The sequence below is a fragment of the Oncorhynchus masou genome, chromosome 15, assembly GCF_036934945.1.
Source record: "Oncorhynchus masou masou isolate Uvic2021 chromosome 15, UVic_Omas_1.1, whole genome shotgun sequence".
NCBI lineage: Eukaryota > Metazoa > Chordata > Actinopteri > Salmoniformes > Salmonidae > Oncorhynchus > Oncorhynchus masou.
Genome location: NC_088226.1, coordinates 9,484,025 through 9,504,665, shown reverse-complemented (window position 1 = coordinate 9,504,665; position 20,641 = coordinate 9,484,025). Strand labels below are relative to the sequence as shown.

Genomic DNA, 20,641 nt, shown 5'->3' with positions numbered 1-20,641 from the left:
TCAGCTCATTCAGATATTGCGCTTTTGGTTTTTCAGCTTTAATTAGTTTGTACGTAAGTGATTATTTTCCCATTTAGAATTTCTCTGTTAAAGGTGGTCAGTAATTCTGTTCCAGGACAGTATTTTGAAATATGGAGACATTTCCTGTCATGAGGTAGTTATTCAACTTCTTATGTAGGTTACATTTTAATTGTTTATTTTGTGGGATCATTCCAACCCCTCGGTAGCTGAACCGTGTTTCATGGTCTTGGGATATTGTTTCTCTATTGAACTCTGTAAACCAGTCACACATGCTTGTTTCTTCCTAGTGTAGGGGTGTATCGGTTTGTGCTTGGCTGCTGCTCTGTCCTTTCCACCTGTAGTTGAATCATTCTAGTATGTAGACAAGACCGACCTGTATAATCACATTTTTACTGTCTGGTTTTGTTTTTCAGGTTTCAATAAAACTTTTGAATGTGTGTCTTAACATTTTGTTTCTGTACTCCAACTAGTGCTCTTAAAACTACCATTGTGTGAATGAGCTTGGTTAAGATTGTCAGACTCCTACATCTTAATGACAAGAACAGTTTAAACCCCAAGAAAAAGAACTTTGCAAATGTACATGAGTTGTATTGGAGATGCCTGGTGGAATGTGCTTGGGAGACTTGAGGCTTTGAGGAAAGAGTGTTTGTCAAGTTGTCTCGCTGAATCCTTCATCTTTAAAATAGATAATCTATGAAGCAGCGAGGAGTAAAAGACTCATATCCAAACTCAATGTCTGAAAAGGTTTATGGATCAAACGAGTAACAGGTAAAACCAACAAACCCTCAAGGGACTTGATAGTGAAAACAATCCTTAAATAGGCACAAATGGCATATTAAATAGGACTTCAGTGTTAGAATGTCTAATTCTACATGACAAGGATATCAGGCAAACCATTCTCCGTGCAGAAGGAGAGGAAGAATGATCCTTCATTATCACAGTAAGCAAACCTGGGCGCATGGTAGGGTAAATGCAACGTCAATCGTAATTCAGCAGGGCATTCAACAGCTATATAAAAAAAAAAACTCAAAGATAAAGATGAGCCTTCCCCAAAACCTCCCAAAAGGCCCATTGCATGAAAGGAGAAACAGTGTAAAGTCGATGAATGAAGGACAACTTATTTGTTTAAAACAAGACATGGCTGTGACAGTACTATTGCACAGCAGACAGTGTATGTTTGAAAGCAGCCAAATAAAGTTATGTAAAGCTGCACAGAGGACATTCCTCCAAAGCATAAAGCAAACACACCGTTGTGATTGGCTAAGCAAGGTAATCAATAGAAATAGAAGCATTTTTATATAGGTTTATGCCGTGTCTGAGTGAGATGCCAAATCTTGTCAATCTGTTGAATGTTAAAGATTGCCCCATGTGTCTGAAGGTGGAAACTGTGCTACAACTCCTCTTTCATCATGGTCTTCCTCTCCTAGCGTGAAGGTTAGCTTGTATTGCAACTGCACCTTCTCCTGGAAAAGAGAATTGAGGGTTGCAGAAATCTATTTGGCTTCATAGTTTATAATTACAAGAAAATGTTGGGAATGCCACAGAGGTACATAACAGGCCTTAAATGAATGTCTACACAGTCTAGTACCTTGTGAGGGTTGGCCAGCAGCAGGATCTGTGTGATGGCAGCAGGTGGGAGGATTGGGTTGAAGGCTGGAAGCTCTGTTCCTGATGGGGGCTGTAGCTTCACTCTCATTGTCTACAACAGAGGTCATGATGTCAACCCTACACTGATAATGGAACTGAAGGTGAAAAAGGCAGATTAAGAGAGCAGAGGTCTTACGTCAGGGACAAAGGCCTGGAAGAGGATGTTGCTGACTGGAACCGGGGAGGAGGAGAGCATGGAGATGATCACCACAAGCACATCAGCAAGAGAGGGCAGAGAGTCACGTGCAAAGTGGAAGAGCACCCGCAAACTGTGGCTATCAAACACCGTCACAGGCAACAGGCTGCCTGGTAACAACAAAGAGTTTAAAACACTGTTCAAATGTGATGCACTATTAGCATAGCAAGTAGATAATACAAATATTATAGATACTTACTGGGCTTAATGGACTCAAGCGGCACAAAAACATCTGTCAGGGTCATTTCTATAGGGGGAATGACTGTGTGAACCGGAGAGGTGTCCAACAACCTATCACCTTGGAGAGCCACCGGGTGCTCAGGGGAGAAGGCCGGGATAAGACTTGGATTAGTTCCAGATTTGTTCTGGAGATCTCGTAGAGTAGGTTTGAACGGAGGCTTGTCCCTGAAAATAGATAAAGGTACTACATAAAAGGTTGAATAATGTTGCTGAGTGTCTGTCATGTTGTTCTAACCAGTTGGCATGGTCAGCACCCCATGATCCTTCATATATGATTTCACTTCTTCATATATTGTTTTGCTTCTACAGCACTTGGAGTGACTTCAAATCATAATGAACACAGTGGTCCATCAATACTGTACTAAGCAGCAACATAACTGGCAGACTAACACGGATACTTGACACAAACATCCCCAGCGGTGTAAAACCATCCCATAGTGAAGGGTTAGTTACCATTTGACCTGCAGGCCCTCTGGAGGTAGGGACTGCTGCAGCAGCGTCTTCCCCAGCAGATCCAACTCATCTAAGGCTGAGCTTCCAGACGTGGCTCCAGTAGAAAGAGGCTGGGTGTAGGGTAGCGGATCTGGACTCAGTAGTACACTAGGTGCAGCTGGGATGTCAGGAATATCCACATTGTCAGAAGACTGTAGCAAAGAAAGTGACACCATGTGTAAGACACAGACGTGAAACTTGTTGTTAAGGTATAAATCATGAACCTGCCTAAGTAATGGCAATCAAATCATATTGTCACATACACATGGCTGGCAGATGTTAATGCGAGTGTAGCAAAATGCTTGTGCTTCTAGTTCCGACCATGCAGTAATATCTAACAAGTAATCTAACCTAACAATTTCACAACAACTACCTTATACATACACACACACGTGTAAAGGAATGAATAAGAATATGTACATAAAAATATATGAATGAGTGATGGCCGAACGGCATAGGCAAGATGCAGTAGATGGTATAGAGTACAGTATGTACATATGAGATGAGTATTGTAGGGTTTGTAAACATTATATAAAGTGGCATTGTTTAAAGTGAATAGTGATACATTTATTACATCAATTTTTTTATGACTAAAGTGGCTAGAGATTTGAGTCAGTATGTTGGCAGCAGCCACTCAATGTTAGTGATGGCTGTTTAACAGTCTGATGGCCTTGAGATAGAAGCTGTTTTTCAATCTCTTGGTCCCAGCTTTGATGCACCTGTACTGACCTCGCCTTCTGGATGATAGCGGGGGAAACAGGCAGTGGCTCGGGTGGTTGTTGTCCTTGATGATCTTTTTGGCCTTCCTGTGACATTGGGTGGTGTAGGTGTCCTGGAGGGCAGGTAGTTTGTCTCCAGTGATGCGTTGTGCAGACCTCATTACCCTCTGGAGAGCCTTGCGGTTGTGGGCGGAGCAGTTTCCGTACCAGGTGGTGATACAGCCCGACAGGATGCTCTCGATTGTGCATCTGTAAAAGTTTGTGAGTGTTTTTGGTGACAAGCTAAATTTCTTCAGCACCCTGAGGTTAAAGAGGCGCTCTTGCGCCTTCTTCACCACGCTGTCTGTGTGGGTGGACCATTTCAGTTTGTTCGTGATGTGTACGCCGAGGAACTTAAAAAAAACGTTCCACCTTCTCCACTACTGTCTCGGCGATGTGGATAGGGGGCTGTTCCCTCTGCTGTTTCCTGAAGTCCACGATCATCTCCTTTATTTTGTTGACGTTGAGTGAGAGGTTATTTTCCTGACACCCCTCTGAGGGCCCTCACTTCCTCCCTGTAGGCTGTCTTGTCGTTGTTGGTAATCAAGCCTACCACTGTAGTGTCGTCTGCAAACTTTATGATTGAGTTGGAGGCGTGCATGGCCACGTAGTCATGGGTGAACAGCGAGTACAGGAGAGGGCTGAGAACGCACCCTTGTGGGGTCCCAGTGTTGAGGATCAGCGGGGTGGAGATGTTGTTGCCTACCCTCACCACCTGGGGGCGGCCCGTCAGAAAGTCCAGGACCCAGTTGCACAGGGCGGGGTTGAGACCCAGGGTCTCGAGCTTAATGACGAGTTTGGAGGTTACTATGGCATTAAATGCTGAGCGGTAGTCGATGAACAGCATTCTCACATAGGTATTCCTCTTGTCCAGATGGGTTAGGGCCGTGTGCAGTGTGATTGCGATTGTATCGTCTGTGGACCTATTGGGGCAGTAAGCAAATTGGAGTAGGTCTAGGGTGTCAGGTAGGGTGGAGGTGATATGGTCCTTGACTAGTCTCTCAAAGCACATCATGATGACGGAAGTGAGTGCTACGGGCGACAGTCATTTAGCGCAGTTACCTTAGCTTTCTTGGGAACAGAAACAATGGTGGCCCTCTTGAAGCATGTGGGAACAGCAGACTGGGATAGGGATTGATTGAATATGTCCGCAAACACACCAGCCAGCTGGTCTGCGCATGCACTGAGGACGCGGCTAGGGATGCCGTCTGGGCCGGCAGCCTTGCAAGGGTTAACACGTTTAAATGTTTTACTCACGTTGGCCACGGAAAAGCAGAGACCACAGGCTTTGGTAGCGGGGCGTGTCAGTGGCACTGTGTTGTCCTCAAAGCGAGCAAAGAAGTTGTTTCGTTTGTCTGGGAGCAAGACGTCGGTGTCTGCGACAGGGCTGGTTTTCTTTTTGTAGTCTGTGATTGACTGTAGACCCTGCCACATACTGCTCGTGTCTGAGCCGTTGGAATTGCGACTCTACTTTGTCTCTATACTGATGCTTATCTTGTTTGATTGCCTTGCGGAGGGAATAGCTACACTGTTTGTATTCGGGTCATGTTTCCGGTCACCTTGCCCTGATTAAAAGCAGTGGTTCGCGCTTTCAGTTTTGCGGGAATGCTGCCATCAATCCACGGTTTCTGGTTGGGGAAGGTTTTAATTGTTGCTGTAGGTACAACATCACCGATGCACTTGCTAATAAACACGCTCACCGAATCAGCGTATACATCAATGTTGTTGTTCGACGCTATCCAGAACATATCCCAGTCCACGTGACCGAAGCAATCTTGAAGTGTGGAATCAGATTGGTCGGACCAGCGTTGAACAGACCTGAGCACGGGCGTTTCTTGTTTTAGTTTCTGTCTATAGGCTGGGAGAAACAAAATGGAGTCGTGGTCAGATTTGCCGAAAGGAGGGCGAGGGATGGCTTTGTATGTGTTAAGAAAGTTAGAGTAACAATGACCCAGAATTTTTCCAGCCCGTGTCACGCATTCAACATCCGACGAGCCTTGTTTTCAGATTAGCCTTTGTTAAAATCCCCAGCTACAATAAATGCAGCCTAAGGATATGTGGTCTCCAGTTTACATAGAGTCCAATGAAGTTCTTTCAGGGCCATCGAGGTGTCTGTTTGGGGGGGGGGGGGGTTGTTGTACACAAGTGTGATTATAGTCGAAGAGAAATCTCTTAGTAGAGAAGCTAAAAAGGGACTCAATGGATTTGGTGTTACCTGTTAATATTATGCATTGTCTCGCATCATGTCTCCCTGTGTGAAGTGCTCAGTTCTCCCCTCACCTGGAAAGAGTCCCAGGTGGTAGAGTCCTCAGGCTGGGAGGCCGGGTTGGAGATGTGGGGGGTCCCCTCACTCAAACCTGGGAAAGATAGGCACAAAGTTACCCACAATTAACACACACAACATGGAAGTAGCAGAGGTCTTGGAAGACTTACCCAGTGACATTAGCTCATCATCAAGGAGACTGATGCCCATCTCCTGGGAGGGAGCATTTAGGCTGTCTGTTGGAGTGGGGAATTCTGGTGACGGAGGTGACGTGTCCAATCCCGATAGATCAAGTAGCGCCACACTACTTCCTGGAGGAGATAAGTATTACAGTGAGAGGAAATCTTTAGCCCATGCATGTAATCATATACTCTAGTCCCCTCCTACCAAGCTTGTGTCAAGTGACCCTATCCATGCATGTGTCATTGACCCATTGTTGCTCACCTGTGAGCCTTTGTGTATTAGCTGAGTTGTTCCCGTTCACCACCTCTCCCTTCACCTGCTGCCTGTACAGGTTGATGACCTGAGTCAGGCTGTCGTTGGCCTGGAGGATCTCCGCTGCCCGCCCACACACACACACACACACACACACAAAATTGTAATATACTGTATATTGTCACCCACATATTCTTCTCTCTCTGTGTACCATACACTTAAACACATTGAGGAGTGTCTGAAACCTCACCCAGAGCCTCATCATTGTCCTCTGTATCACTGGCCAGTCTGAACAATGTGGGTCTCATCTTCTCACAGCGCTGGTACAAGTCCTAAACACACAAATACACACTATCAAATGTCTGTATCTGCATGCAGTGCTTTGTATACATCATATATAGGTGATGCTGTTATGGCACTGTGGGAGGTGTCTCTGGCTTGTGTAAAGGTGCCACAGACCTGGATGAGCTCTGCATTGCTCTGTGGGTTGGTGGTCCGGTCATAGTCCTCCAGCAGCTGAGTCAGTAGGCTGACACTCTCATTCACATCCTGGATGGCGTTCACACGCTTGGACAACTTCTCCGCCCGCTTCTGGTCCTGAGACACACACACACAGCACACAGGTCAGGAAGAAGAAACCAGGGAGGGAGAAGAAATGTATCCGTTGTCCCTAAACTGAAGGAGTCATGAAAGCACTGAATGATTCTGACAAGGAGACCACCCCTCAGGGCAGAGTTCCCACTTTCTCACTCAGTCCCCGTACATGACAGTATAGTACTAAAGCACTTAGGCATTCACTTTCCCATACTAACACACACACAGACCAGATAATACAGTTCACACTGTGCAATGTGATGTACATCTCTGTATTACTGTAATGAAACAGCCTATAGATCTACATTATTCATCCATTTAGCCAAGCTTGAGAAAAGAGACTGTACCTCCTGCACCATTTCCTGGATCAGTTTGTTGGCTGCTTTCAGGTCCTCAGGTTGAGTGCTGTTCAACAGGCGAGTCAGTGTCTACCAAGACACCAGGGAGGAGGAAGAATTTAAAGTTAGGGAGAGGGCTGGTAAATGGAGTGGAGAATGTATGGTGAATCACATTTGTAATGCAAAATTTGAAGAAACAAAATAGTATGTTTCTTCTGTTTAACAATACCTTACCTTTGACTTCTCCTCATCCTCAAATATGGCATTTTTTGGTCTGGGAGGTGGAAGCAGGAGGAGTTTGTCAGCTGAAAGAACTGGGTCCTGTTTGACAATGCCTGGTTTAAAAAAAAACATTAACAACAACTGTGCATTCATCACTATCATAGATACACTGAAGTCACCAAGTGTAGAACAGCTCACCCTGTTTTTTAAGCATCTCGTAGGCCTCAGCGATCTTTGCCTCGTCAGGCAGCCCCAGTGTCCAACTATAGATGAGCTCTAACACCTTCTTCTTCACTGGCTCTGGAGCCCGGCTGCCGAGGTACTGAGGGAGAGAGCAGGAGCATGCTGAGTGATAGCTTATCCAATTTTAAAATACTTGCTCAGTGAAAGGCACAGACAGAGACAATCATTACCTTTGGAGAGACCACTTTGATGAGCTCGTTGAGGAAGCGAAATTTGCCCACCTCACTGTGGAACCTTTCCCCACAGCTCTTCATGCACGTCTCCAGCACCTGGTTGTACACACATCACAAGTGAGTCAAACAATTAAGTTATTCAATATGAATGTAGGCACACACACTAGACAGAAGGCTGTCAATTGTATTGGCTATGATTCCTATTACAACACACTGCCATCACTTAACTCACCACGAGTGCCTGCATGGCCTCCCACTCCTGAGGGGATTGGATCTTGTGAGCCAGTAGCCTGGTGGCCAGCTGGGGTCTGAAATGGAACATAAAGAGTTTGATGTGGCTGAATTTGGCAGCAAATCTATCTACCATTGACTATTGTATGACATGCAATTTTACCTCTCCCTCTACTCTAGACAACCCCATGTTTTTTTATTGAATGACACAGATGTCAGCACAGGGTCAGTGTCATAAATCTTAAAATGTGGAATATGAAGAAATCGCTCCCCCATTTCCTGGTTGCAAAAATTCTAATAGTTTACCTAATTTCAGTTTGTGTGGCAAAACAAGCAATGTATAGTGTAGAGAATCATTGTACCATCTAAACCTCTTAAATATATTATAAATAACTACAAATACAGTATTTTCAACTGTATGAAGCTGGTGTGCAAAACCAAAAGTAAGACGCAAAAATGAAAATTAGGAATGGGACGCATAGAAATAACACACAAAGAACAAATCTACAGCTTCTTAGACTTGTTTTCAATGAGAATGACTGATCTAGAACTCACATTCCTATGTGAATTTGAACATAGCCCAAAAAGTTCCATATTGCAGCTTTAAGTAACAAGCATGTACTCAGTACAGCTACTCCTGAGAGGTGAAAACATAGTGCTAAGACGTGTACATGTCATGAGACACTGACATACCCCTCCAAATCATTGTTGAGCTGGTCACAGAAGGCCTGGATGCTGTCCCAATCTGTATCTCTGTTTAGTGGGTTTGTGGCCTTGTCTAATGGGAGAATGAAGGAAATTGAGAAAAGCGGAAGTAAAGGTTAATCTGAATATTTTTCGATAGTGACACATATCCATGTTTAATTCAAGGGAACTGTCAAAAATGGAGATGAACATCAATCAATTCTGTTGCAGAACTGTTTTGAAAACAGATAATAGCAAGTACTTTAGCCTTCCAACAGTACTTTGGACACGACTTTGTAAGGAACTCCAACTCCAGTTCTCCCACTGACCGAGTGAGCTAGGATTCCTGCATTTGACAGCACACTGTCACATAGTTAAGCGTAACGTCACTGGCAGGATATGAATTCACGATAGGTGGCTTGCTGGTTCCCGTATCTAGCAAGAGTTTGATGATTCTCTCTAGTCTAGATAGATTCCCAGAACCATCTGGATAGCTAGTTAGCTTTACAGCTGGCTAGCTTGCCGTTTATGAGAGGTCTAACGTTACAGTCCCTCTCAATTTGCACCTTGATTTTGCTTAAACTGTCATCTCGGTCGACTGCAACACGGTTATTTTTCCAAGGATGCATGCTCCAATAGCTCTCTATACAACCGAAATAACTTTAAAAAAGACTTACTGATACGTGCCTCCAAACTGCCCGTGTCAGGCGGCGCCGCCATCACTACGGGAATTCTCTTTACCATGAACGTGTCTCGCGAGGAACAACTTTGAGAGCACCCTTTCTCACTTCCCCGACAGTGATGGGTAGATGATGGACACGATGGCAGCTGGCACTGGAGCATAAGAATATATAACACAGAAAAAAGGTTATCATACTTTCTAATGAACCTTCTCGATCAAACTGTAGTTGTTTATTGCAAACCTGTGCAGACAGTGCAAGCAGTTTCAGATTTCTCCCGGTTTTCTCGACCCTCTAGCGGCACAACGGTGTACTGCTGTACATGTGTGTAGACAGTACGTTTACAGTGTAGTACAGTAACGGGTTTGTTTTGGTGTTTATTCTGTGTGATCAACTCTTCGGGATAGTACATTATCTCGGAAAGCCACGATCGCTAAACAACGTAACACATTTATTAAAATGTAACCCAAAAGTGATTCGAACGAAAAAAGTACTTGAGCGAAGAGATTTATTGTTGTGTCAACATTTTACAGCAAATCAACCCGCGAAAGTGGACGTTGCTCGCTATTTTCTGCTTCACTGAGATTATAGAATTTTGGGGAACAACACATTGGAAGCAAGTTACAGTGAAGTCACATAGGTTCTCAGTAAAAACAATGTTGAACTTAGTTTGACTTGGTCGACAAAATCTAACCAACAAGCTAACGTAGCTAGTGGGTGTGCTAAACAGTTTTGAATGTCCAGGATCTGACAGGTTGAGGTTGAAGTGGTTGTTGACTTTCTCAATTTAACATGGGATCATGAAATTCTACCATGGGGACATTGAACGCTTTACAATAATGGTGTGACATAAAATGCGAAAATTACCCCAATGTGGAGATAAGGAACATGTCTTCTTCATTCAGAGATGGATTGGCGTTTTGTGCTATTATCCACAAACACTGACCAGATTTGATGTAAGTATATAAAATAAATTAGAATAGGAATGTGAACTCTCTTGTGATCTTCCCCATCCTCTCCACTACTGTGGGCCATCACTGGCACCCAGTCTCCCACATAATCCTACCTCTGAAGCTCTGCCCCAGGCTGTGTGTTGTATGTGAGTACATTGTTGATAGTAGGCCTATAGGACGGACGCACAGTCAGACTCAGTTCCTGCCTGTCCTTAGGCTGATCCAGAGCGGCTGGCAAACTCTAATCTGTAGCTGTAGCAGGGACCTGAATCCTGTCACAGTGGATTTGTCTGCCTTGATACATGGAACCACAGCATGGCCTAAGCTCCAAGTTAACTCTTCTTAATCTTCCTCTCTATCTTTTCCTCTCCCCCCTCCATTCTTTAATGGAAATGTCTCTAATGTTAAACATGTAAAGTGTGGTGTGCCGCAGGGCAGCTCTCTTGGCCCTGTACTTTTTTCTATTTTTACTAATGATCTGTCACTGGCATTAAACAAAGCCTGTGTGTCTATGTACACGGATGATTGGACCCTTCATGCGTCAGCAACCGCAGCTAGTGAAATCACTGGAACCCTGAACAGAGATTTGCAGTCAGTTTTAGAATGGTTGGCCAGTTATAAACTAGTCCGGAACATCTCTAAAACTAAGAGCATTGTATCTGGTACCAATCACTCCATAAATTCTAGACCTCAGCTGAATCTGATAATGAATAATGTGGTTGTTGAGCAAGTTGAAGGGACTCAATTACTTGGAGTTACCTTGGATTGTAAACTGTCATGGTCAAAACATATTGATTAAATGGTTGAGAAGGTGGGGAAAGGTCTGTCCGCAATAAAGAGATGTTCTGCTTTTTTACACCACACTCCACATAGCAAGTCCTGCAGGCTCTAGTTTTATCTTATCTTGATTATTGCCCAGCCATATGGTCAGGTTCTGCAAAGAAGGACCTAGGAAAACTGCAGCTGGCCCAGAACAGAGCAGCACATCTTGCTCTAAACTGTAGACTGGCAGTCTCTCTTGGCTAAAAGAAGATGAGAGACACTTTCTTGTATTCATTAGAAGCATTGTGTTGAAAATTACAAATTGTTTACATAGTTGACTTACACACAGCACTGACACACACACTTACCCCACCAGACATGCCACCAGGGGTCTTTTCACAGTCCCCAAATCCATAACAAATTCAAGAATACGTACAGTATTATATAGTGCCACGATTGCATGGATCTCCCTTCCATCACAGATTGTTCAAGTGAACAGCAAACCTGTTTAAATAAAACAACAACAGATAAAGCAACACCTCACGACACAACGCCTCTCCTCTATTTGACTTAGATATTGTGTATGTATTGTTATGTAGGCTGTGTGTGACGTTTTACATTTATGTAGTTCTGTCCTTGAGCTGTTCTTGTCTATTAAGGTTCTGTATTGTATAATATTTCATGTTTTGTGTGGACCCCAGGAAGATAGCAGCAGCTAATGGGGATCCTAATAAAATACCCAATCCCCTCTTCATTACATCCCAATGTTGTTGGTCAAATTATTATTAAGGGGTCTGTGATGGCCCTTCATTTGTATCACATAGTACTATTCTGATTTTGCTCCAGAGACTTCAACTCCCTCTCCAAAGATAATGTTTATGAAAACAACCACCTGGTGAGTTTTACACAATTATGTTTTAGATGCATGCATGCATAACTGTCTCAATGCACGTTTATGTTCATACATTGCACTACATCTGTTTATATTGTCCTAACTGTCTGGCATTTTTCATTATTGATCCCTGTCTCCTACCAGGCATTTGAGGTCGCACAGTCAAAGCTGGGCATCCCTGCATTGCTGGATGCTAAGGACATGGTGTCCACAGAGGTGCCAGACCGGCTAATTGTCATCACTTTCCTCTCCCATTACCACCACTGCTTCAACAAGAAGTCTCATGGTGTGTGGCTAAATTGTGTCATAGTCAAAACAGCACATGGTTGGTTCCACCTGTCTTTGTTTGTCAAATGTGTGTGTATTCAAAGTGTTCATTTTTACTAAGCTGCCTGTCCAGCCAGTTTGAAGACACCATATGTCGCAGGGTGCTCCAGTCACTCCCAGACACAACCTGACTCTCTTGGAGGTTTGCAGCCCGCCAAGGTAAAGTAATAAAGTTGTTATGAAGCCATTTTTATTTGAATTTTGTATAATTTTTTTATTACTTAATCTCAACTCAAAGTTATTTATCTCAATCTCCTCTTTCATCCCAAATTCTCACATTTCTTCCTCTTTACTGTTGCCATTGGCTGACCTCCTCTGCTCAACAGTCAAGGACAGAGGAGCGATCCAACAGTGGCAGGCCATGCAGCGTTTGTGCCTCCTGCATGAAGCACGTCCACCTGGTGCAGAGACATCTCACTGAGGGGAAACTCTACCACCGCAGCTGCTTCAGGTAACACCACTGCTCAGAAGGCAACGCTAGCTTATCCTTATCTGCAGACAGTGAAATATAATCTGTGATTTGTGTCCCTCTCATGTCATCCTGTGTTTCTCTTTCAGATGCAGTGTGTGCAGCAGCACTCTCTTACCAGTGTCTTACAAAGAGGGGAGTGCAGTTGGCTCCTTGGTCTGCACCCACCACTTGACAGCCAGTCAAAATGCCCTCCCCGACTACAGTAAACAAACTGGATCATTAGAGAATCTGCCCAAATTAGATGAGCAGGAGGTGACACCATCTCAAGGTGGATTTACAGACAGCCCCGATCTCTCTGATTTTATTAGAAAAACAGACTCAGGTAGGACAGTTATTTTTGGAAGAGGAGAGACAGAGACAGAGGGAGGTGAGAGAAAGACAAGGCATGACACACTTAAGAAGCCAAGGCCACCCTGTCCTCCAAAGCCCACTGTAGAAGAGGAAAAGTTTGAAGAAGCAGGGACATGGCCCATTCAGACAACAGAAACTGTCACTGTAACACCAGACAGCGTTTCGGCTTCTGCAAGCCCTGGACGGCCAGTTCCTGCACCCAGACAGGTGTTAGGCTCTACCCCTCCTCGTCCTGCAACCAGAACCCGTCCACCTAAAGCCATGGACAGCCCCCTTGTTTCTGGTGAGTAAGACAAAGCCACCCACTCCAGCTTCCCAATTCTGACCTCACTTTACGACTGTATGAAGAGTATGTCATTGTTATCAGAATATTTCAGTACACTCAATTCTGTGTAGACTCCCCATCTTCTCCTCATTTCAAACATATCCACTAAATGTTTCTCTGTCCAGCTCCCTCTCTCTGCAGGTTACACGGTTGATAATAAAACTTTACCCAATCCTTCTCGGAGGTAAGTTTGACATAACACATTATGTATCAGACATAACACATTATGTAACTTTGAGTAGAATTGTCCAATTAATGGCTATTTCTTTCTTTAACTTTTGACATCAGGTTTGGCCAACCCAGTGGGCCCTGTAAACCCAAAGACCCACCGTGGCTGGAGCTTGTCCTGCCAGGGCCCTGGCCAAAGCTTCCCCCTGCCCCGCCCCCTAGTATGCCCAAGCCCCCACGCTCAGGCTCTATACCCTCCCTCAGAGGCAGTTGGTACAGAGCGAGAGAACCCCCTCCCAACCCCTTTGGGGAGTTTGAGGATGAGGAGGCTGATGATGATTACACCGGGGAAGAGAACACAATGAGTGGTGCTGAAGGCCAAGCACAGCCCTCAATGGTAACCAGCCAGACATGGTGTGGTACCAGTCAGTTAGCTGAAGCAGCCAGCTCACATTGCCAAGCTCATTTAGAGGACACATCCAGAGAAGTTGACAAGTCTAGTATTGCTGGAGCGGATGACGCAGTAAATTTCCCTGAAATTGCTAATGCACCAAATGTAGAAAGTTTAGCTGAAGCAGGATGCTCACTTGCTGTATCTAATTTAGCAGAATAACCTTGTTCAATTGGTATATCTGAGTCAGCTGATGTTGGTGTGATAGCTAACATGGCTGAAGCAGCTGGCGCACTTGAAGTATGTAATTTAGCAGATGTTGAAGTTGGAGAATCAACCAACTTGTCCAAAGCAGCTAGTTCACTTGGTTTGTCTAATTGGACTGAAGCTAAAACCACAAGTTCATCTTACTTGGCTGAGGCTGCTAGTTCCCTTGATGTATCTAATCTAGCTGAAGTAGCCAGATCGCACGGTGTATTTGGTCTATCTGGAGCGAGTGGGTTAGGAGGTTTAGTTGGAGCAATTAGTGCACCTAACACATCTAAAATCTCTGAAGAAGCTAGTTCATATGGTGTTTCTGAAGCTTCTGCCGGTTCACTTAGTGTGTCTAATTTAGCTGGAGCTGATAGCATATGCAGTGTAACTGGAGCACCAAGTGCTCTTGGCAAATCAGATGTAGCCCAGAGCCTCTCTTGCCCAAAAATGTGTCTGTGCCAGCAATCTCCACTAGTTCAGCCTGTACTCGAACCCACCCCCCACCAACCTTGTCAACCAATGGGGCAGCAGCCAGTCCCTCCCTGCTCAGACCCCCATCGCTCCCTAGTGTGTCTGAAGTGAGGGACTCTGGCCAGGTGCCCACCCCCTCTCACAGTAAGGTATAATGCTGCTCTTTAGTCTCCACTGATATCTATGTCACAGCTCAACCTGCCCAAAATACAGGACATATAAGCTTGTATTACACAACACATATATGCAAAGATATCAGGTTAAGTGAGTTTCAGACTGAAACTATTTTCCAACATGTTAACATAAAAGACGACATGTTTTTCTAAGATTCCTGCATAACAACATCGTCCCTATACTGTAGGTTATAGCCTACTCGAGATAGCTGCTTGGACTGTGTGTGCTTGAATATTACAATTGTGGATTTCACAGAAATGTCTTCAATCTCCAATTTAGCAGGTATGTAAGGAGAACCCTTTCAATCGTAAAGTTCCCCAAATCCAAGCCTGCCCCTGGACATGGCTTCCCCCTCATCAAGAGGAAGGTGAGAGGATATCTCAGTATAATGAAATTAACCCATTATCCAGTGTTTTCTCCCAATCAGAACAGTCCCCTAGTACACATGCATGTCTCCTCAGGTGCAGACAGACAACTATGTCCCAGTGGAGGAGCTGCAGGTGGAGCTGGAGAAACGAATGGACAGGCTGGAGCTGAGAGGGGTGGAGATGGAGAGAAGCTTGAGAGACTGCCAGAATGGTGAGTGTCTGTAGTTGTACGTGTCTGTAGTGTGCTTATTATTAACATCCAAGTAATTCTTTCAGTTATCATATAAAGTGTTGTTACAGATGAATTGTTATTGAGACCAGGAAGAGGAGGACATGTTGGTGGACTGGTTCACTCTAATACACTCTAATATTCACTCTAATACATGAGAAACACATGCTTGTGCGCAGGGACGCAGAGCTGGTATACATGTAAGTGCACTGACCTGAAATTATATCAAAGCAAGACAGGGCCTCCATAACACCTTTATTATCTCTGCTTCTTTTATCATTCCCAACATATGGACAGTGTTGTAAATTAAATATTTATGGACCTGATGTATTTGTATGTGCAAGCAACAGAATTTAGAGGAGAGACAGGCAGACGTGGAATATGAACTGAGATGTCTCCTCAACAAAGTGGGTGAGTGGCCAGTCTTCACACGACCCTCCCTCCAGTATCTACTACTCCTCAGAAATTATCATTCTGCTATTATTAATCATGTGTTATGTGTTGTTATTTGACTAATCTAATTGTTTGTCTCTCCTCATCTCCTCCTCAATCATCATCCCCCCAGAGTGTGAGTGGAGTAAGGATGACCGTTATAGGGACCAGCAGTTGATGGAGGAGCTTGTCACCATCATTGAACAGAGGAACCACATCCTCAACCGCTTGGATCAGGACAGGCAAAGGTGCATGAAACACTCATAGATGAATACCGACGGCCATTGATTCAGACAAATTTCATTAAGCAGATAATTGATGCTTTTGCTCATACCTACCAATGGTTTGTCTTTTTCAGGGAAGAAGAAGAAGATGCTCTGTTTTCCATGATCAAGAAGAAAGGTGAGGGGAAAGTATTTTCCTAGAGTGTTTATTTTGTTGTTGTCTTTCCTGTTTTCTCATGTCTGTTCACACTCTCTTTCATTCCTATTCCCTCAATACTACACCTCAGACTCCTTAATTTCTCAGAATTTGATCATGGTATCATTATTTCTCCCTCTTCAGATTTAAAAAAAGAGTCTGGGAAAGACCTGAAGACGTTAAGAGCAAAGTTCAAGCCCATGAAGATGCTGAAGATCCTGAGTCATAAAGACTAAGAGCAAAGGCTATCTAAAGAAGAAGAACTGAGTTGGACTCGGGCTCACCCTATAAGGAAGGAACAAATAGGTCTATATTTGTTAACAAATACACATTGAACCACAATGTAATGTCTCATAATTGTACAAATAAATGAATGAAGATTACGGGTAAGAGATGAAGACTCTTGGACTGTGGATGAGAGTGGTTAAGAATTAAGAGAAGCCTCTGATGCAGAGTATATGGATTTTCTTCCCAAGTGAAAAAAACTATCCCCATTATACCTCCCCATTACACTGCACTTTTTGCACAAGATGTGATTGCTCCTGCATTCCGTAAAGCCTTAGTCAGCCTATGATGAGTTGCAGCATAGAATCATTCACAAATGGGATTTATTTTTGCAGTTCAACTTTGTTAAATTATATTTAATTAAACATTGTACTTTGTATGAACAGAATGCATTTGTATGATCATAATCTTTTGATAATGTTTTAAATGTAATTTTAATGTGTGTTTTTTCCAAATGTTCCTCTCACACCTGCCTAATGTATATTTCAAGAAAAAGGTCTTTGCTACTCCAGATTGTGGCGATGCTTTCCATTGCCTGTACAGTCTGATTTATTGGGCAAGATCTTTGTGAGATTGAGATTCACACTGTATTCAGATCTTTGTTATTTATGTCTCCCAATGTGGGAATTAACCACTTCTTGATGATAGGTATTTTATCATACTCAAAACTACATTATACGATCTAAAAAAAATACAGGTTTAGTTAGTATAATACATTTGGAAGAATAAACCTAAATATATATATATTTTTTTACATATCTCGTTCACGTGTTAAGTTGCTCTGCGGAACTATATAATATGGTGCAGTTGATAGTCTACCAATTAAGTTGACGCACCACGCGACCGGAAGTTGGTTAAATGGTTTATGTCTAGATGTTAACAACAGCGTCTTGAAATTCGCTATAAAAGCACTCGTTTAAAAAAAAATAAAGTAAGGGAACATGTCCGACAACGAAGGAGAGTAAGTATATAGAATATTGTTATCTACATTTTTTTTTTTTTTAAGTACAACGATGTATGTCGCATGTCTTTTTAGACTCAACGTTGGGACCTTCCATGTTCTCTGATTTTATGTCAACGTGGTGACCTTTTCATTTTTCTCCCAGTGAGAACATGAATCATGTTAACCAATCTATCTGGTTAAATTCGCTCACGTTGCCTCAACTCTCCACTGTTCACGTCTTCGTGTATTATTCTTTACTCCTCTTATTACCTCTGCAGTTTTGATGATGGAGACTTTGATGACGCTGAAGAGGACGAGGGATTGGATGACCTGGAAAACGTTGAAGATGTGAGTTTGCTACCTATTTGTTCTTCCTAGTTAGCAAGGTATTCACTCTTAAAGTTAATAGTAAGTGTCATTGTATCTGGACAGATTTTAATGTGTTTTAGTCATCTCTTGTGATCCGTCATATTCCTCTGATGCTTTTTATTTCACTACAATCAATCCATTACTGTCTGTCACCTATTCAATGTTCAACAATTTCATAAATTCAAACTCCATTTATAAAAATTCTCCCAACCTCTTCCTCTTTGCGCTCTGTCTGTTTCTTGTTGTCCTGACCTGTTACGAGGAGGACCAAGAGAATGTGAAGATCCTGCCTGCAGGGGAGGGGTCACAGGCTAACCAGAAGAGGATCACAACCCAATACATGACCAAATATGAAAGGGCCAGGGTGCTGGGGACACGTGCCCTCCAGATAGCGTGAGTACACCTCAGCAGTGTTGCAATACGCTAGGGAAGTGAAACCTCCGCTTCTTTCTAGAAATGTCTTTATGCCCTAGACTCCCTGTGAATACGGTCTATTAAAAAGAGCCCGTGTCAAGCCTCTTAGCTGAGAGCTAGTAACCATCTATGGGTTTCTCAAATGAACATTTTGGAAGTTAAGTAAAATACAATATGGAGATGACCTTTATCTCTTACATGGCTGTAATGCATATGTATGATTCCACCCATGTCTTGCCTTTACTCAAGACAGTCATTTGTCTAAAGGTGAATATCAATATTGAAACAGAGAAACTAGGACCCAACTAGCTAAAACAAACAACCATAAAATACACATGACAACTGACTGTGTTCTAAATGATCAAATACGAACATAAAGCTAGCTGTTTTGGTACAGAATTACAACAAAACTTTCCAAAACCAACGTGAATCACAACCTTACACCGTAATGTTTGAAGGAGCTTGGTGCCTACAGCATGGCTGACAAGATATACAACAAAGGGGAAAAATGACAGCAGTGGACACGGAACATAAATCTCCTCCCACGTGGATGCCATGTTCCCAGCATATTACAACAGGTGTTTATTTTTGCCACTACTACAGGTACCACTCACCTTGTGCTCTTGCCATATTCTCTACCTCGGGTGTCAACTGCAGGTTTAGTTGGTGAACGGTCATCTGTGGAGGAATATATATATATATATATATCTATCTCTCTCTCTCTCTCTGTCATGTTGTCACTATTCATAACTGTCTCTGTGATATAGGATGTGTGCCCCAGTCATGGTGGAGCTGGAGGGAGAGACAGACCCTCTGCAAATTGCCATGAAAGAGCTAAAGTAAGCTATGCTTAATCTCGTTTTTTTTTCTAGTTCATGATGGAAGGAGTCTATACAGTGTGATACTTGGCGTGCCTGTTACTCTTCAGTATATGATTGAGTGTGTGACCGTTACAGGTGCAGGAAGATCCCCATCATCATCCGGCGGTACCTTCCTGATGGCAGTTATGAGGATTGGGGCTGTGACGAGCTCATCATCACAGACTGAGCCAGACCAAACTGGGCTACCAGAGGCAGGGCCAGACCGCCTCGCAACCCACTAGGCTGGTGTGAGTGCAAACTTTTGTTCCAGAAAGCATTAACACACCTTATTTAACTAGTTGGGGTCTATTTAAGACTATGATTCTTTGACTAGTCAAATCTTGTGTGTTACTGCTTGGCTGGAACAAATGCCTACATACGTACTGGTCCTTTGCTATAACCTCACCTGCACTGGGCCAACCAGCACTACAGGCAACCTGCAGAGTGAAGTCTTCAATTAATAAGACTTTTTACATTTTAGGCCTGTGACCCCTCTCACTGTATCTCCATTTATTTTGAAAGCATTGAAGCATGTACACTCTATGAAGTGAAAGTAGGGCTTCTAAAAGCTATGTGCTGTTATTACAGCTGTTATTCATAAGGGAGAATTGTAACTCATGTCTACATTTACATTGTGTCAGGAAAAAATGTAATTGTGATTATGAATAGTTTTATGACGGGGAAGAGCAGTTGTTGTGAAAGAGCTCTTTGTTTTATTGTTGTGATTAAATTGTTTTGTAACAAAGTACTTTTTGTATTTTCTTACCAACACAATTGACTTATTGCATGCAGGTCTCTGACTATTTTTTCATGCAGTGTTAATTGCAAAACATCTAAGTAAATATCTGCTACAGATGGTGCAACTCACAAATTAATTTCAGTGAATAACTTGCTGAAACAATTTCAACTATGCTCTGAGCAAAATGTCTTTAAATAATCCTTCCAAGAACTGAGATTTCTAAGAGCTCTGTGTCATATTTCTGAGATATCAACATATGTTTTTCTTGGAGGCTGGCTGAAGTAATGAGTCACACTGACATGGCCCAAACACAATTATAGACTGAAGGATTGTGTGTTGCGCTGGGTTTTACTGTATCAGTTGTCTTTTACTCTGTACTGTACAAAGCTCTTGCACCCAAATCTTCTGAATTGTACAGATAAAGCACCTATCCAACCCAACACCCCAAATCGCATGGATATGTTTTAACAACAGTCAGTGTTCTTTCTCCAGTTTGAGTTCCACAGTCAAACAACTCTTATATTATTGTGAAAGTTGTACCCATACCTCCCAATGACGGACAGATACTGAAACTGACATGGCTCTCACCCTCTTACTTGTTCTATCTGCACACACTCAAACACACAAGCAGTCAGTTCATTGTTTTAGTGGAAATGGGTTGTTACTGAGGTAACGATCCCTACCCAAGTTTGGGAGAGGGACCCTTGCCCATTAGCAGATTTGGGTGTAAGGGGCCATGACACCCCAGTCTAGTTTTACTCTAGTCCTTACAGTGGGCCGACATTCTCCTACAGGCCGACGGAGTAGAAAGAAAGCTGTTGGAA

General features: G+C 43.2%; 2 protein-coding genes and 1 pseudogene across 2 annotated transcripts; 2 read left to right on the top strand and 1 right to left on the bottom strand.

Moving 5' to 3' along the window:
• Window positions 1-750: 750 nt before the first annotated feature.
• LOC135555545 (ADP-ribosylation factor-binding protein GGA1-like) lies at window positions 751-9,505 on the bottom strand. Its single transcript, XM_064988067.1, has 17 exons — window positions 9,215-9,505; window positions 8,547-8,631; window positions 7,855-7,930; window positions 7,620-7,718; window positions 7,405-7,528; window positions 7,219-7,319; window positions 6,994-7,074; window positions 6,512-6,649; window positions 6,303-6,384; window positions 6,062-6,175; window positions 5,788-5,928; window positions 5,635-5,711; window positions 2,558-2,748; window positions 2,064-2,269; window positions 1,805-1,974; window positions 1,610-1,720; window positions 751-1,484 (listed from the first exon to the last, which is right to left on the bottom strand). The coding sequence occupies exons 1-17, from the start codon at window positions 9,378-9,380 to the stop codon at window positions 1,374-1,376; spliced, it is 2,073 nt and encodes a 690-aa protein (XP_064844139.1). The 5' UTR covers window positions 9,381-9,505; the 3' UTR covers window positions 751-1,373.
• A 573-nt stretch (window positions 9,506-10,078) lies between these two features.
• On the top strand, window positions 10,079-16,880 carry LOC135555243 (MICAL-like protein 1; annotated as a pseudogene).
• A 449-nt stretch (window positions 16,881-17,329) lies between these two features.
• LOC135555546 (DNA-directed RNA polymerases I, II, and III subunit RPABC2) lies at window positions 17,330-19,826 on the top strand. The gene is made up of 5 exons (XM_064988068.1): window positions 17,330-17,453; window positions 17,714-17,783; window positions 18,067-18,197; window positions 18,986-19,057; window positions 19,175-19,826. Exons 1-5 carry the CDS (start codon window positions 17,434-17,436, stop codon window positions 19,263-19,265), a joined length of 384 nt encoding a protein of 127 aa, XP_064844140.1. The 5' UTR covers window positions 17,330-17,433; the 3' UTR covers window positions 19,266-19,826.
• Window positions 19,827-20,641: the final 815 nt, after the last annotated feature.